Source organism: Heterodontus francisci, chromosome 7, assembly GCF_036365525.1.
Source record: "Heterodontus francisci isolate sHetFra1 chromosome 7, sHetFra1.hap1, whole genome shotgun sequence".
Classification (NCBI taxonomy): Eukaryota; Metazoa; Chordata; class Chondrichthyes; order Heterodontiformes; family Heterodontidae; genus Heterodontus; species Heterodontus francisci.
In genome coordinates, this window is record NC_090377.1 from 55,000,725 (window position 1) to 55,019,000 (window position 18,276).

At 46.3% G+C, this 18,276-nt stretch overlaps 1 protein-coding gene across 5 annotated transcripts in view; it reads left to right on the forward strand.

The window, feature by feature from the left end:
* The window catches only part of cobll1b (cordon-bleu WH2 repeat protein-like 1b), a 235,779-nt gene that overhangs the window by 187,614 nt on the left and 29,889 nt on the right, over positions 1-18,276 (forward strand). For all 5 annotated transcript variants that reach the window (XM_068035220.1, XM_068035221.1, XM_068035222.1 and 2 more), the window contains one exon: positions 12,570-12,665. In XM_068035220.1, coding sequence (XP_067891321.1) covers positions 12,570-12,665 — 96 coding nt within the window. The remainder of the gene's footprint in view (positions 1-12,569; positions 12,666-18,276) is intronic.

Genomic DNA, 18,276 nt, shown 5'->3' on the forward strand with positions numbered 1-18,276 from the left:
GATGTTATAGCTCTCACCGGTCTTATTCTGTCCCTGTAAGCACTCATGGAGAGATTTTTGAACTTTAAATCTTCTCTTTGTTCTGGGAAATCATATCAATAATTTAAACCCCTGACAGAGGTAGCTGCAGACAAACTATCTCTATCAACAAGTTAAGAGGGGTCCCAATATGACCTTACTAAATAAACATGGGGGTCACCCTTTGATTTGTAATCACCCTAGGCTTGTTTACCAGCTTCTCAAACCAGGTGTTTTCATTCATCTTGCATTTAAAAAAAAATCAATTCCTAAATTAAAATGTTACCTCTAGAAAATTAATACGAACCATGAACCATTTGTTTGTAACAGTTTGAGTAACACCGTAGAGCTCAATTAAGATGACAGTTAGTCACTTGGTACTACAGAACTTGTGTATTGCTGAAAATAGAGATGTTGTTGAAGCTTTTTGTCTTATACTCATCAGGACAATCTGCAAGAATACCAATGTAAGGGGAAGCAACAACTTTATACTGTATGAGAAGAGAGTGCTGAATGGTTGGCAAGTGAACTCTGATTGGTAGAGGCATTGCCATGGAGAATGCACCAGTTTATGGTGACTGACAGTTAACTGCCAAACTTTGTTTGAAATTTAAACCAGGCAGCTTGACTCTAGTCTAGGCATTGCCCTGAAGAATGAACCAGCGAATGGCTGTCATTTATTTTGATTAGCTGAAATAGGCGCAATGTGTGTACATGTTCTTTCTGTCTACAAAGAACAGGGCCCTGTGTATTAAATGTATGTAGATTCCAGTGCGCGCAAATGCGCCACACTTTGAGCCCGACTGACCATCTTAAATTGTCAGCGTAATTCTTAGCGCACTGAGAATTATTTAGCAAATATTGTCCAGTCGCGGAATCACATGTAATATTGGACAGTGTATTGAGTGACAGCCATTCGCTCACCAGGTGATTCAAACTCTCAGCTCACATTTTAGTATGATTTACAGGCTTCCCACTCGATTGCACCAGGAAATGAGCAGCCTGCCCATTTTCATAGCGCAATTTCTGGCAGCCCTGTTAAAGCAAGAATGAAATTAATTCTTCCTGATTCACATGCTATCCTGCTGCAAAAGGATAAAGTACGATAATGAATTACAGGGCTGTCACCAGGTTTTCAGTTGTCTCGGACAAAAGGTTAAACATAGGCCACACCTACCCTCTCAAGTCAACATAAAAGATCCCATGTCACTATTCAAAGATGAGCACGGGAGTTCTCTTGATGTTTTGGACAATATTTAACTCTCAACTGCAACCATGAAAAACTTTATTTCAGATTTCCAGCATGCACTGTGTTTTGCTTTTATGATTTTGTTGGTCAGTCGTTTCATTGCTGTTCGTAGGGCTATGCGGTATGTAAATTGCTGCTGCATTTATCTACAGAAATAGTGACTGCAATTAAAAAGTTAACTGGCTGTAAAATGATTTAAGACATCCTGAATATGTGAAAAGCATCATATATGAAGTTATTTCCCTATTGTTATAAACTCAGGACAGTGCCATCTGCTGACAGGATGGCTGAATGCAGGGACTTGACGTAAACTTGTTTTTAAACCAGCAAGTAATGCAACATGTCCAAACACCATGTTGACGTGCTTCAGTTGATCTTTGGATTTTGAGATACATGGGAACATTATGAAAAAGATGGATGGAAAAAGAGCAGCGGTTGTATTGAGCCTGGCCCATTCAGTCATGTTGCAACTGCGCATTTTTTATTTTTATTTTATTTCGAGATACAGCACTGAAACAGGCCCTTCGGCCCACCGAGTCTGTGCCGACCAATAACCACCCATTTATACTAATCCTATATTAACCCCATATTCTCTACCACATCCCCGCCATTCTCCTACCACCTACCTACACTAGGGGCAATTTACAACAGCCAATTTACCTATCAACCTGCAAGTCTTTGCCTGTGGGAGGAAACCGGAGCACCTGGCGGAAACCCACGCGGTCACAGGGAGAATTTGCAAATTCCGCAGAGGCAGTACACAGAATTGAACACGGGTCGCTGGAGCTGTGAGGCTGCAGTGCTAACCACTGTGCCACTGTGCCGCCCTTGTGATGTACAATGCATTGTGATGTACAATGCTCCCCACCCACCAGCAGTCATGTTTTTCCCTGAGAGAAGCAAAAAAAAAACTCCCTAAGTCAATTTAAGGGTAATAAACTCAGTGAAATTCCTCTCTGATCCTGAAGCAGAACAAAATGAATTCTAGGAGATAGTTGTGACTGAGTTGCATCATCCAGCATCTCAATTACCTTTTTGTACACAGCAATATCAGCCTCCTCCAGGAACTTGCCCAGCTCTCTTTTGAACATTTGCAGCAAATCCACACTCACTGAGATCCTGTGTGATAACGAAAACCTACTGATATCTAACTTAGTTCTATATTTTGTTATGGACAGAATTGAGAGAGAATTGAAACCCCAGTTCTTTTCCCTTTACTGTCTGTAATCAGTGTGTTTTCGACAAGGAAGGTGTGTATGTTTCTTAACCCCTGAGTGTACAGCCAAGTTGAATAACCAGCAGCAAGCTTTTCGTGGGTTTAAATAAAGAGGATTTTTTTCACCCCGAAAGGCAACACTGCTATAACGGAAACTTGGCTTAAAGAGGGCCACAATGGCATTGCAACATCCCTGGATATAAAGTTTTTCAGGCATGATAGAGAGGGAGATAAAAAAGGGGGGATGGTGTAGCATTATTAGTTAAGGAATCAATAACAGCTTTGAGGAGGGATGATATGCTAAATGAATCATCAAATCAGGCCAAATGGGTGGAGCTCAGAAATTAAAAACGGGCAGCCACACTACTAGGAATGTACTATAGACCCCCAAATAGTGAGAGGGAGGTAGAAGAACAAATATGTAGGCAAATTTCTGAATGCAAAAACTACAGGGCAATAATAGTTGGGGATTTCAACTCCCCAATATCAACTGGGATACAAATAGTGTGAAGGGCACAGAGGGGACAAAATTCTTGAACTGCATTTCAGAGAACTTTTTTAGCCAGCACGTAACAAGCCCAACGAGAGGGGGCGCAATTCTAGATTTAGTCTTCAGTAATGAAGCTGAGTAAGTGGAGGAAGTAACAGTGGGTGACCATTTTGGAGTTAGTGACCATAATACAGTATGTTTAGCATAATCATGGAAAAGGACAAAGATAAAACAGGCGTAAAAGTTCTAAATTGGGGGAAGGCTAATTTTAAGAAACTGAGAGGTGACCTGGCGAAAGTGGATTGGATACAGCTACTTGAAGGAAAATCAGTGGCAAACCAGTGGGAGGCATTCAGAAGCGCGATACTACAGGTACAGTGTAGGCATGTCTCCACAAAGATAAAGGGTGGTACTGCCAAATCTAGAGCCCCCTGGTTATCTCGAAGCTTACAGGGTAAGTTAAAGCAGAAAAAGAAAGATTATGCGATCACAAAAATCTTAATACTTTAGAAAGCCTTCAGGAGTATAGAAAGTGCAGGGGTGAAGTAAAAAAGGAAATTAGAAAAGCAAAGAGAGGACACGACAAATTATTGGCAGGTAAAATCAAGGAAAACCCGAAGATATTTTATCAGTACATTAAGAGTAAGAGAATAACTAAGGAAAGGGTAGGGCCTATCAGAGATGTACAAGGGAACTTATGCGGGATGTAGAAGATGTGGGCAGGGTTCTTAATGAGTTTTTTGTCTCTCTTCACAAAGCAGAAGGTTGATGCAGACATTGTAGTGAAAGAGGAGTGTGAAATATTAGATATGATAAGCATAATGAGAGAGGAAGTACGAGAGGGTCTGACATCCTTGAAAGTGGATAAATCGCTAGGGCTGGATGGATTGCATCCCAGGTTGTTAAAAGAAGCCAGGGAGGAAATCGCGGATGCACTGAGAATCATCTTCAAATCCTCACTAGGTACAGGAGAGGTATCCGAGGATTGGAGGTCTGCGAACGTTATACCATTATTTAAAAAGGGTGCAAGGGATAGGCCAAATAATCATAGGCAAGTCAGTCTGACCTCAGTGGTGGGTAAATTGTTAGAATCTATTCTGAGGGACAGGATAAACTGCACTTAGAAAGGCACGGATTAATCAGGGATAGTCAGCATGGATTTGTTAAGGGAAGGTCATGTCTTACTAACTTCATTGAGTTTTTTGAGAAAATAACAAGAAGGATTGATGAAGGTAGTGCAGTGGATGTGGTCTACATGGATTTTAGTAAGGCATTTAACAAGGTCCCACATGGCAGACTGGTCAGTAAAATGAAAGCCCATGGGATACAGGGGAATGTGGCAGGTTAGATCCAGAATTGGCTCAGGGACAGGAAACAATTGGATGCCTTGATGTTTGTGGTATATATTAATGATTTGGACTTAAATTTGGGAGGCATGATTGGGAAATTTGCTGATGACACAAAAATTGGCCATGTAGTTGCTAGTGAAGAGGATAGCCGTAGACTCCAGAAAGATATCAATGGTTTAGTTGAGTGGGTAGAAAAGTGGCAAATGGAATTCAATCCAGAGAAGTGTGAGATAATGCATTTGGGAAGGGCAAATAAAGCGAGGGAATAGACAATAAACGGGAGGATATTGAGAAGGATAGAAGAAGTGAGACACCTTGGAGTGCATGTCCAGAGGTCCCTAAAGGTGGCAGGGCAGGTAGATAGAGTGGTGAAGAAGGCATATGGAATGCTTTCCTTTATTGGTTGAGGTATAGACTTCAAAAGCAGGGATGTAATGCTGGAACTGTATAAAACACTGGTTAGGCCACAGTTTGAGTATTGCGCACAGTTCTGGTCACCACATTACAGAAACGGCATAATTGCTCTGGAGAGAGTACAGAGAAGATTTACAAGAATGTTGCCAGGGCTCAAAAGTTGCAGCTATGAGGAAAGATTGGATCAGTTTAGAATTGTTTTCCTTAGAACAGAGGAGGCTGAGGGGTGACTTAATAGAGGTGTACAAAATTTTGAGGGGCCTAGATAGAGCAGACAGGAAGGACCTGTTTCCCTTAACGGAGAGGTCAGTTACCAGGGGGCACAGATTTAAGGTGATTGGTAGAAGGATTAGAGGGGATGTGAGGAAAACCTTTTTCACCCAGAGGGTGGTGGGTGTCTGGAATTCACTGCCAGGAACAGTGGTGGAGGCAGAAACCCTCAATGCTTTTAAAAGGTACCTGGACATGCACCAGAAGTGCTGTAACCAGCAACGCTATGGACCAGGTGCTGCAAGTTGGGCGGCTAGTTTTTTCGGCCGGCACGGACACGACGGGCTGAATGGCCTCCTTCTATGCCGTAACTTTTCTATGGTTCTATGGAAAGTCTAACATTATGCCACTCATTTGCCACTCGCGCACACACTCGAGAAAGAAAGCCATTTGAAGGATAGCGCACTTTTGCAAATTGCAAACAGGAATATTTCATAAGTCATGTGATTTGACTCGTTTTGGGGAAAAGGCATGCAGTGCAGGCCTGGTGAAGAAGGCGTTTTCAATCCTGAAGTGTAGTTAGGTGGATTTTCAGCAGGTCACTTGCTTGTAGTCTCATTTCCAGGAGTTTGGTTTTTTGTACTGGCGGACTTGAAATGGAACAGGCTCGGAGGCCTTAATACAGCCTCCCGTTCTTTTAAGGCATGGTGGTATTGCCTTGTCTGCTTTTTCCTGCAGTCTGGATTTTAAAAGATTTTTTAAAAGGAGACCAATGTGGCTGCCCCACCATGTGACCTCTCTGTTTCTTTTCCAAATATGGTGGGGGTCTAGGTTGATTAGCCCCATCCTAGTTTATTGTGGTAAGACATTCATCCTGAGCAGGGTTAAGACAATCACCTCCTTTGTTTCAGGAGAAACAATTTCGGAATGTCCCCTGATGGTTTCAGGATGGGCGTTGATGATACCTCTTAGTCTGGGAGGTATTCTTTTGTCCTTTCAGACAGTGAGTCATTTCTTGAATACACAGCCATCTTTGCAGCCCACATCCACTTTTATTGTGGTTCATTTAAAACAAAAGGAAAATTCAGTTCCAGAAGATTCAATGCAGGATACAGTGCATGCTTAAAGTTATTTTTTTATTATTCATTGATGGGAGGTGGGCGTCACTGGCTAGGCCAACATTTATTGCCCATCCCTAAATGCCCTTGAACTGAGTGGCTTGCTCGGCTATTTCAGAGGGTATTTAAGAGTCAACCACATTGCTATGGATCTGGAGTCGCATGTAGGCCAAACCAGGCAGATTTTATTTCCTAAAGGACATAGAACCAGATGAGTTTTTACAGCAATTGACAATGGTTTCATGGTCAACATTAAGACTGGCTTTTATTTAAATTCCAGATTTATTAATTGAATTCACATTTCACCATCTGCCGTGGTGGGATTCGATCGAACCCGGAGTACTAGCTTGGGCCTCTGGATTGCTAGTCCAACGACAGTACCACTACACCACTGACCTTTCTGAGCATGACAACTTACATAACTTAAATGCATACCTCTCATTTTTCCTCACTTATCTCATTCAAATAATCTTCCAGATGTACACAGTCTAGTTCCATCATCATTTAAATGCTTCAGTCAAATCTCCCCAAAGCCAAGAGTAAAAAGATCAAGCTAATTGAGTCTCTCATGGTAGCTAAGTGTTTTAAACTGGGTATTAATCTAGAGTCTCTCCTCCGTATTCCCCATAATAAGGGACGCGAACTGAAAGAAATATTCTAAATAGTGCTGAACCTAGGTCTTGTACAAGGACACCATGATGATTTTTGTTTTATTTGTCTATTTGCAATTGTTACGGCCTCTCTGCACTGCTTGTGAACCTTAAAAAAATGTTTGCATTATTTATACATACACATGGCATTAACCCTACTTGCATGGCTTTATCTACATTGAATATTATCTGTCACTCTAAATAAATGGAAACTCCTTTATGTGGAACACTGTCCAGCTAATGGGAGGCTTTATCAGCAAAAAGATGCTAAACTGAAGAAAGCAATGCAAAAAGGTATCTGCTGCACAGCATTGGGTTTAATCGCAGCGAAATTGGGCTTCACAGTGCCTCTGGTGCCAGTGCTACAGAGGTGCCAGAAGCACAAAATGCCTAGGCCACACCTCTGACACATTCCCCATGGCGCCCCATGCTAGGCACGACGCTAGCATGGGGATGTCTTGCATGCACCGGTAGCTTGAACAAAGGTCTGATAGTGACATTACATGGCTGATTTGGCCCACATTGCCAAAACCTCCGCTACCCAGGTTCACCAAGCACCTGTGCTAATTACTCACAGCTGAACCTATGTTCACCTGCACAAGAAACTTACTGTTGCTATTTAAAGGGACAAGCATCCAACTTGGAGGTGAGGTGCTTTTGACTTCTGCTATTGCAAAGTTGGTGGGAGTACTGTGGCTTGTTTTAAGGTCTATTGGTGAGCTTGTACATCCATTCAGAGAATGGGGATGATTTTGTCACCTGTAGTCTGCAAAAGGTATGGGGGCTGTCATTGCAGTGCCTCTAGGTCTGCAATATGACCAACAAATCGAGCAAAGGTTGCAGAGAGGGGAGCTCTGCGAAGAGAAGAAGGGGTCTCGACACAAAGCCATACCCATCACGTATTTTCTGAGGCTACTTCTCATACCTCCATCTGAGCCAAGAGCAATGACTGAGGTGACTTGGGTCCATCCAGCAGGTGGTTACAGAACTGTGCCACCCCCTTCAACACAGCCTGGGACCTCACACCAGGGTGAGGACAGCGCTGCTGGTGGCTGTAAAGGTCACAGTGGCATTGAACTTGTATGCGACTGGATCTTTCTAGGCGGGAGCAGATGACATTTCCAACATCTCCCAGTATGCCATCCATTGATGCATCCAGGAGGTGACAGAGGTCCTATAGGCTGAGAGGCTGTTACATCAAGTACTGTCTAAGGAGAGAGAAGTAGGATGAAGGAACATGTGAATATGCCAGGATAACAGGATTCCCAATGGTGCAGAGAGCCATCGACTGCACGCACATCTTTGCAAGCCCCCTATGTCAACGTGGAGAGGTATAGGAACTGAAAGGGCTACCATTCCATCAGTGTGCAGCCATTTTGCAACCATGTACAGTACATCATGTCGGTGTGTGCCCGCTATCCTGGCAGCAGCCACAATGCTTTTGTTCTGAGGTGGTCTTCCCAACGTCTTTGCCCCTCCAAGGTCAACTAGAGGGTGGCCGCTCAGGGACGAAGGCCACCCCCTATCCACGTGGCTGATGACCGTCTGCTGCCACCCCACATTATGAGGACAGCGGGTGTATAATGAGAGCCATGGAGCCAGCAGGAACATTGTGAAGCAGACCATCGGCATGCTGAAGCCATGCTTCCGATGCCTGGACTGCTTGGAGAACCATGCAATACATGTGGACTCTGCTTCCATGTTCGTGGTGGTTTGTTGCGTCCTCCATAACATCGCCATTGTGAGGGTGCAGCCATTGCCATGAAGAATCTGGAGGCCACCTTGGGGTGAAGAAGGGGAGGCATCAGGGACACCTTCGCTTCGGAAGGGCTGTCCAAGAGTGTCTGCTCAGACTCCACTTCCAAGAAGACAACTTCATTTTACCACCATAAAATGCTCCACTATTCCCCATCTCACCATCCATCTGGTATGCCCCATTAAGTGTCCCCTTGGCCAAGATTCTACAATGAAAGCCACCAACAATAAACTTTCCATGACATCTTAATCCAATAATACATGCATTTACACAAATAGAAATGAAATATTCACCCATGTGCATTCCCTTAGTGCCAGTCTTCCATGTACTTTTGTCTCTCCTACTGCTCCTACGCAGTGCTACCCCAGTGGCTGCATCATGGCTGGTGAAAGGCTGCTGGCTTCCACTGGGGAATGTCCTCAAACAGTTTCGGCCCTTGAGGGCATTGATTCAGTCTGTACCATCACTGCATAGACAGCAGCAGTCTGGGCTGGCTGGCTGAGAGGCAACAGCAAGGGCACTGTATTAGTATGGTAGTGGTGGGAGCACAAATGTTGTCAACCTGAGAGAGGACAGCAGGTTCATGCTCCATGATACCACTACCACTCCCATGGGGCGGGACCTTAGTAATTCTAGTAATCTGCTGGAGGACAGATTGCTGGAGGACAGATTGCTGGACTGCTGCAAGAGCCTACATAGTCCTTTGAGCACTGAGATCTGCAGCCGTGATAGCAATATGAGCCTGCGTAGCAGCAAGCATGGATTTCGTAATCTCCGTCTCAGATGTTGGGCGGCTTTCACCTCTCCCAGCGGCCACCAAACACTGCGGCCGGAATTTTACATGGCAGCGGAGGCCCCGCCCACCAGCTGAAAAGTTGGGAGCGAGCCCGCCTTCACCGGGCCTGGATGCCAGGCTGTAATTTTGCTTGGCCCAGGCCCTTAATTGGTCTCAGTTGGGTCTTCTGCTCATCTGAGGCAGGAACTCCTGCCTCCAGGAGCTGCTAGCCAGTCAGAGGGCCTCAGTCCCAGCAGCGCCTTGGATAATGGTGGCCACTGCTGGGATTGCAGCCAGCCGGAAAAGTAAGAGGGATGACCAAAAGGTGAATGGGGTTTCAAACCTCACTAGGGAAAATCGACTAGGCCCCAGCGAGGTGGGGGGAGGTGCTCCAGCAGGGGCACCTTGTGCCATGGGCGGGTGCCCTCCTGGTGGGGCATAGGATTAGGAGGGTCCCCCAAAAATAGGTGGCCTCCTCAGCTGGCAAAGTGCCCAGCTGCTGCTGGTATATTACCAGTGGCGGTGGGAGGAGGCCCTTAAGTGGCAATTAATTGGCTGCTTAAGGACCTCAATTGGCCTGGGACAAGCAGGCTGTTTTCAGCCTCTGCCGCTGCTGGTAAAATGGTAGCAGGTGTGGGTAGGGGATTTTATGCACCCCCCCCCCCCCCCCTCCCCCCTGTTCTAGGGACTGCTGATGGGTGAGTGATGGCGCTGTGGTGTATTGAGCAGCGTGAGAGACTGGTTGTACACTGGGTATGAGATGTCCTGTGAAGATGCATTCACTTACCTTGACCACCTGCATGAGGTCATTAATTTTACTGTTGACCTAATTGTGTTGCAGATCTAATAATAAGAATTATAATTATTAAATAGGGCTTCTACTGTATTTTGTTAACTGCATCTAACTATAGACTGCTTACGTGTATCTTTGTCGCTTTCTACTGGGCACCCAAATCAAGGCAAACAAGGGAAATGGTGAATATTTTTAATTGTAAACCATTGTACCAAATTAACTGCAACATGACACGTATGTGATGATCTTTACTCTGATTTCTGGATGTCTGAACTAAAGTGCATTAAGCCCACAAATGGCTGCCCATCTGTAAGTGTGTAATCTAATGTGATTTGCTATTATTTGGAGGATAAATGCCCGCACTGGTTGGGCCAAATGGCCTGTTTCTCTGTTGTAACTTCCATGTACAGTGAAACACTCCATCTGTATTGTACTGAAGCTAGAATTGAACAGAAGAATTTCTCGTGAGTTTGAGATCCATGTAAGATTTGTCTGCTTAGCTCAGTTGTTAACACTGTTGCATCTCAATCAAAAGGCTTGAGCCTCATGCTAAGAATTTGATCTCTTAATCTGAGCTCACATTCTAATGTAGTGTACCATGTGAGGTATTAGCCTTCAGATGAAGCATTAAACTAAGCTCATTTGCTTGTTTTGGTTGATGAAATGGAGATCCCATTGCACTATTCTTTAACAACAATAACTTGCTTTTCTAAATCAGTTTATACATGCAAGGAGATGTCTTAGAGCTTTTTTTAAAAATAAAGAGGAAAGGGATATGGTAGATGTGGAGGAGAGGAATCTGATGGCATAGTTGGAAGAAGTGGACTTCCTCAGGCTTTTGGAGGGGATGAGCTAGCAAGATGAAAGAGAATTGGGTAGAGAGTTCTAAAGAGTGGTAGTATACTGGTGAAAAGAGTGGCAGAGGGAGCGAGGAGCAGGGAGTTCCCATGGCTCCTGGCCAAGAATCTTATTTCAACTGAGTACCACCCAAAGCAAGATAATGATATTAATTTAACACTGAGAGATTTTGCTGCATGTGTAATATATGTGATATTTGCCTACACAGTTAATGCATTTTAAAATAGTTTGTGAATTGCATTTGAGATGTTTGAGAAAGCAGTATACAAGTTGAAATCTTCAAGCCCTAAATACAGCACATTTAGCAGATGTATAATAAAGCCACCATCAGAATCAGGGTACTCAAAGGAGTAATTGCTTCGGGTGCTGCAGCAATGGTTACAATGTTTCTGTTACCTCATTGTATGTGATGGTGTTGGAGATTTGCTAAGTTGCTATGTAAATACCGTAAGAAGTAAAATAAAACTTTAAATTTTAGCTTTAGTTTTTTTTTCTAATTTTCTCAGAAGCAGAAGATAGAATTATATATGTTAGAAAAAAGTAGGAAGGAAAGTATGAATACAATGGGTGGAAGGACCCTAGGAAGTACAGAAGGTCAGAGGGGCCTTGATGTACTTGTCCATAGATCACTGAAGGCAGCAGCACAGGGCGATAAGGTGGTTAGGAAGGCATGTGGGATACTTGCCTTTATTAGCTGAGACATAGAATATAAGAGCAGGGAGGTTATGATGGAGCTGTACAAAACGCTAGTTAGGCCATAGCTGGAGTACTGTGTACAGTTCTGGGCACCACACTATAGGAAGGATATGATTACAGTGGAGAGGGTGAAGAGGAGATTCACCAGGATGTTGCCTGGGCTGGAGCATTTCAGCTATGAAGAGAGACTGAAAAGGCTAGGGTTGTTTTCCTTAGAGCAGAGAAGGCCGAGGGGGGGATCTCATTGAGGTATACAAAATTATGAGGGGCATTGATAGGATAGATAGGAAGAATCTTTTTCCCTTAGTGGAGGGGTCAATAACCAGGAGGCATAGATTTAAGGTAAGGGGCAGGAGGTTTAGAGGGGATTTGAGGAAAAATGTTTTCACCCAGAGGGTGATTGGAATCTGGAATACACTGCGTGAAGGGGTGGTAGAGGCAGGGACCCTCACAACATTTAAGAAGTATTTAGATGAGCACTTGAAATGCCATTGCATTCAAGGCTACAAGCCAAGTGCTGGAAAATGGGATTAGAATAGATAAGTGCTTGATGGCCGGCACGGACACGATGGGCCGAAGGGCCTCTTTCTGTGCTGTGTAACTCTGACTCTATGACTTTTATATTTGGATAGTATAATATTGTGCAGCTGATATGGGTTTATCAAACATTTAAAGAAATTTGTAAATTCTTGCTAGTTGAAGATAAATGTGGTACATCACTTTTTAATTGATTATATCAAGGAGGGTGTATTTATTTTCAGCAAATCATTTGATTCAAAATCTATGTTTGCCCTGATGGAAGGATTTATGTTAAGGATTGAGGTACAAATCTTTTGAGCTGTTGTAATAATTCCACAGTTATCATTGCCAAAGCACATGTACCACAGATGTAATTGTAAGATTTAAATAGAGATAACATAAATGGAGAAGTGGTATTTCAGTCTCAACGATAATGTTGTTGCATTTTGTTCTGCCAGATTCTAATCTGGGATCAGTGGTTCCATGCCCGAGTCCTGATGCTGCAGATAAGGCTTCAATTATTAAAATGTCCTCCACATCAGCTGATGATCAAGGTAAAAATATTTCTCACTTATCAGCAATTATCAGTTCTTCCCCAGGAAGCATCTGTTTATAATTTCCTTAAATGAGAATTCTGATTAATTTGGCTATTGCTATAAAGAAAAGTAGTATATCACACAAACTCTGTCCACAAACAAGATAGTAATAATAGTATATACCGTTTCAAAACCATACGAAATATGCTGTCCAAAGCATTCAGCAAGAACATTTAATTGAAAGGAGGCCTCCCTCCTCCACCCTCCCTTCTCCCCCTTCCACGCCTCCTGTCTACCCGCCCCCTTCTTTTCCCCCTTCTTTGCCCCCCTCTCTCTTCCCCCCTCTCTCTTCCCCCCCCTCTCTCTTCCCCCCCCTCTCTCTTCCCCCCCCTCTCTCTTCCCCCCCCTCTCTCTTCCCCCCCCTCTCTCTTCCCCCCCCCTCTCTCTTCCCCCCCCTCTCTCTTCCCCCCCCTCTCTCTTCCCCCCCTCTCTCTTCCCCCCCTCTCTCTTCCCCCCCTCTCTCTTCCCCCCCTCTCTCTTCCCCCCCCTCTCTCTTCCCCCCTCTCTCTTCCCCCCCTCTCTCTTCCCCCCCTCTCTCTTCCCCCCCTCTCTCTTCCCCCCCTCTCTCTTCCCCCCCCTCTCTCTTCCCCCCCCTCTCTCTTCCCCCCCCTCTCTCTTCCCCCCCCTCTCTCTTCCCCCCCCTCTCTCTTCCCCCCCCTCTCTCTTCCCCCCCCTCTCTCTTCCCCCCCCTCTCTCTTCCCCCCCCTCTCTCTTCCCCCCCCTCTCTCTTCCCCCCCCTCTCTCTTCCCCCCCCTCTCTCTTCCCCCCCCTCTCTCTTCCCCCCCCTCTCTTCCCCCCCCCCTCTCTTCCCCCCCCCCTCTCTTCCCCCCCCTCTCTTCCCCCCCCTCTCTTCCCCCCCCTCTCTCTCTCCCCCCTCTCTCTTTCCCCCCTCTCTCTTTCCCCCCTCTCTCTTTCCCCCCTCTCTCTTTCCCCCCTCTCTCTTTCCCCCCTCTCTCTTTCCCCCCCTCTCTCTTTCCCCCCCTCTCTCTTTCCCCCCCTCTCTCTTCCCCCCCTCTCTCTTCCCCCCCTCTCTCTTCCCCCCCTCTCTCTTCCCCCCCTCTCTCTTCCCCCCCTCTCTCTTCCCCCCCTCTCTCTTCCCCCCCTCTCTCTCTTTCCTCCCCCCTCTCTCTTTCCTCCCCCCTCTCTCTTTCCTCCCCCCTCTCTCTTTCCCCCCCCTCTCTCTTTCCCCCCCCTCTCTCTTTCCCCCCCCCTCTCTCTTTCCCCCCCTCTCTCTTCCCCCCCCTCTCTCTTTCCCCCCCCCTCTCTCTTTCCCCCCCCCTCTCTCTTTCCCCCCCCTCTCTCTTTCCCCCCTCTCTCTTTCCCCCCTCTCTCTTCCCCCCCTCTCTCTTCCCCCCCCTCTCTCTTCCCCCCCTCTCTCTTCCCCCCCTCTCTCTTCCCCCCCCCCTCTCTTCCCCCCCCCTCTCTTCCCCCCCCCCTCTCTTTCCCCCCCCTCTCTTCCCCCCCCTCTCTTCCCCCCCCTCTCTTCCCCCCCCTCTCTCTTTCCCCCCTCTCTCTTTCCCCCCTCTCTCTTTCCCCCCTCTCTCTTTCCCCCCTCTCTCTTTCCCCCCTCTCTCTTTCCCCCCTCTCTCTTTCCCCCCCTCTCTCTTTCCCCCCCTCTCTCTTTCCCCCCCTCTCTCTTCCCCCCCCTCTCTCTTCCCCCCCTCTCTCTTCCCCCCCTCTCTCTTCCCCCCCTCTCTCTTCCCCCCTCTCTCTTCCCCCCCTCTCTCTTTCCTCCCCCCTCTCTCTTTCCTCCCCCCTCTCTCTTTCCTCCCCCCTCTCTCTTTCCCCCCCCTCTCTCTTTCCCCCCCCCTCTCTCTTTCCCCCCCTCTCTCTTTCCCCCTCCCCCCTCTCTCTTTCCCCCTCTCCCCCTCTCTCTTTCCCCCTCTCCCCCTCTCTCTTTCCCCCTCTCCCCCTCTCTCTTTCCCCCTCTCCCCCTCTCTCTTTCCCCCTCTCCCCCTCTCTCTTTCCCCCTCTCCCCCTCTCTCTTTCCCCCTCTCCCCCTCTCTCTTTCCCCCTCTCCCCCTCTCTCTTTCCCCCTCTCCCCCTCTCTCTTTCCCCCTCTCCCCCTCTCTCTTTCCCCCTCTCCCCCTCTCTCTTTCCCCCTCTCCCCCTCTCCCCCTCCCTTTCCCCCCCTCCCTTTCCCCTCCTCCCTTTCCCCCTCTCCCTTTCCCCCTCTCCCTTTCCCCCTCTCCCTTTCCCCCTCTCCCTTTCCCCCTCTCCCTTTCCCCCTCTCCCTTTCCCCCTCTCCCTTTCCCCCTCTCCCTCTCTCTCTTTCCCCCTCTCCCCTCTCCCTTTTCCCCCTCTCCCCTCTCCCTTTTCCCCCTCTCCCCCTCTCCCTTTTCCCCCTTTCCCCCTCTCCCTTTCCCCCTCTCCCTTTCCCCCTCTCCCTTTCCCCCTCTCCCTTTCCCCCTCTCCCTTTCCCCCTCTCCCTTTCCCCCCTCTCCCCCTCTCCCTTTCCCCCTCTCCCTTTCCCCCTCTCCCTTTCCCCCTCACCCCCTCTCTCTTTCCCCCTCTCCCCCTCTCTCTTTCCCCCTCTCCCCAACACTCGGCCCCCCTCCCCCTCTCTTTCCCCCACTCCCCAACACTCGGCCCCCCTCTTCCTCCACTGCCTCCCTCTCCTTCCTCCCCCCCCCCTTCATTTCCCCCCTTTCTTCCCCCTCTCTCTCCTTCCTCTCCCCCCCCCCCCACGCTTCTTGCTCCAGCCCTCCTCTTCCTCCCCTTTTGTACACTCCCACCCACCCCTTTTGCACACATCTGCCCCTTTCTCGCACTGTCCCTTGCCTTTTTCCCCACTCTCCCACCCCTTTGTTTCGCGCTTTCTCACCCCTTTCTTGGAACATAGGAACAGGAGTAGGTTATTTAGCCCCTTGGGCCTGTTCTGCCGCTCATTGAGATCATGGCTGATCTGCAACCTAACTCCATTTACCCATCGTTGCCCCATATCCCTTAATATCTTTGGTTAATAAAGATCTATCAATCTCAGATTTTAAATTAACAATTGACTGAACATCAATGGCCATTTGCATGGATGAGTGTTTCCTCATTTCTCTCCTGAACAGTCTGGCTCTAATTTTTAGACTATGCCCCCGAGCCCTAGACTCTCGAACCAGTGAAAATAGTTTCTCCCTATTTCCTATTACAACTTGAAAATTTTGATCAAATCACTCTTAATCTTCTACTTCCAGGGATTACAACCCTAATGTGTATAATCTGTAACGTAAGCTTTGGAGTCCACATATCATTTTGATAAATCTGCACTGCACTCCGCCTAACGCCAATATACACTTCCTAAGGTGTGGTCCACATAACTGCTCACAGTGCTCAGATGTGGTCTAACCAGGGCTTTGTATAACTGCAGCATAACTTCTACCCACTTGTATTCTAGTCCTCTAGATAGAAATGCCAGCATTCCATTAGCCTTTTGATTACTTTCTGTACCTGTTCAACATGCTTTTATGATCCTGGACCTCCAAGTCTTTTCAGTCAAGGAGAGTATCCAATCAAAAACTAAGGCGTACAAAACGGCGAAAAATAGTGGTAGGCCAGAGGATTGGTAATTTTTCAGGAACCAGCAGCAGATGACTAAAAAGCTAATAAAGAGGAAGAAAATTGATAAATTAAATTGGCAAGAAATATAAAAACAAACAGCAAGAGCTTCTACAGGTATATAAAAAGAGAGGAGCTAAAGTGAGCGTGGGACCCTTGGAGGATGCGACTGGAGAATTGATAGCGGGGAACAGGGAAATGGCAGATAATTTAACCCAATATTTTGCATCGGTCTTCACGGTGGAAGACACTATAAACATCCCAGAGATATCAGATAAGCAGGGAGCTAATGGGAGGAAAGATCTTGTAACAGTGTCGATCACGAGGGACAAAGTATTTGACAAACTAATGGGACTAAAGGCAGACAAGTTGCCAGGACCTGATGGCCTACATCCAAGGATTTTAAAGGAAGTGGCTGCAGAGATAGTGGAGGCATTGGTTGAAATATTTCAGAACTCACTGGATTGCGGGAGGGTCCCAGCAGATTGGAAAACCGCTAATGTGACACCCCATTCAAGAAGGGAGGGAGACTAAAAGCAGGCAACTCTCGGCCAGTCAGCCTAACATCGGTCATTGGGAAAATGCTAGAGTCCATTATTAAGGAAGAAATAGCAGGACAAGCTTAACACAATCAAACAGAGTCAACATGGTTTTGTGAAAGGGAAATCATGTTTGACAAATTTGTTTGAGTTCTTTGAGGATATAAAAAGAGTTGATAAAGGGGAACCCATAGATGTGTATTTAGATTTCCAGAAGGCATTCGATAAGGTGCCACATAAAAAAATTATTGCACAAGATAGGATCTCACAGTATTAGGGGGTAATGTATTAGCATGGATTGAGGATTAGTTAACTCACACAAGAAAGAGAGTCAGGATTAATGGGGCTTTTTCAGCTTGGAAAGACTTAAGTAGTGGAGTGCCACAAGGATCAGTCCTAGGGCTTCAATTATTTGCTATCTATATTAATGACTCAGAGGAGGGGGCAGAGTGTAATATATCCAAATTTGCTGGGGATGCGAAAATAGGTGGGAGGGCATATTGTGATGAGGACATAAGGAATCTGCAAGGGGATATAGATAGGTTGAGTGAGTGGGCAAAAACTTGGCAGATGGAATTTAATGTAGGAAAGTGTGAGGTAGGAAGAATCAAAAGGCAGACTATTATTTAAATGGACAGAGACTCCAAAAAGGTGCAGCACAGAGGGATCTGGGTGTTATTGTGCATGAAACTCAAAAGTTAGCATGCAGGTGAAGCAAGTAATCAAGAAGGCAAATGGAATTTTGGCCTTTATTGCTAGGGGGTTGGAATTTAAAAATAGGGAAGTCTTGTTACAACTGTACAGGGTGTTTGGTGAGGCCCCACTTGGAGTACTGTGTCCAGTTTTGGTCCTCTTATTTAAGAAAGGATATACTGGCATTGGAGGCAGTTCAAAAGAGATTCACTAGGCTGATTCCTGGGATGAAGGGGTTGACTTATCAAGAATGGCAAAACATGTCAGGCCATTATTCATTACAGTTTAGAAGAATGAGAGGTGATCTTATTGAAACTTACAAGATTCTGAGTGGGGGCTTGACAGGGTAGATGTTGAGAAGATGTTTCCACTAGTGGGGGAATCTCAAACTAGGGGACATAGTTACAGAATAAGGGACCCTTGTTTAAAACTGAGATGCGAAGGAATTTCTTCTCTGAGGGTAGTGAATGTCTAGAATTCTCTACCCCAGAGAGTTGTGGAGGCTAGATCACTGAAAGTATTTAAAGAGGAGGTAGATAGATTTTTGAAATATAGGGGAGTTGAGGGCTATGAGGAGCTGGCATGAAAGAGGAGTTGAAGTCTGGGGCAGATTAGCCATGATCTTATTGAATGGCGGGGCCGAATGGCCTACTCCTCCTATTTCATATGTTTTTTATGTTCTTCGGACCTCTGCAGTTTCTGACTTTTCACTTTAGAAAGTACCCTGTTCTATCCTGTGGATGCCCTCACATTTGCCGAAGTTGAAATCCATTTACTACAATTTTGCCTGT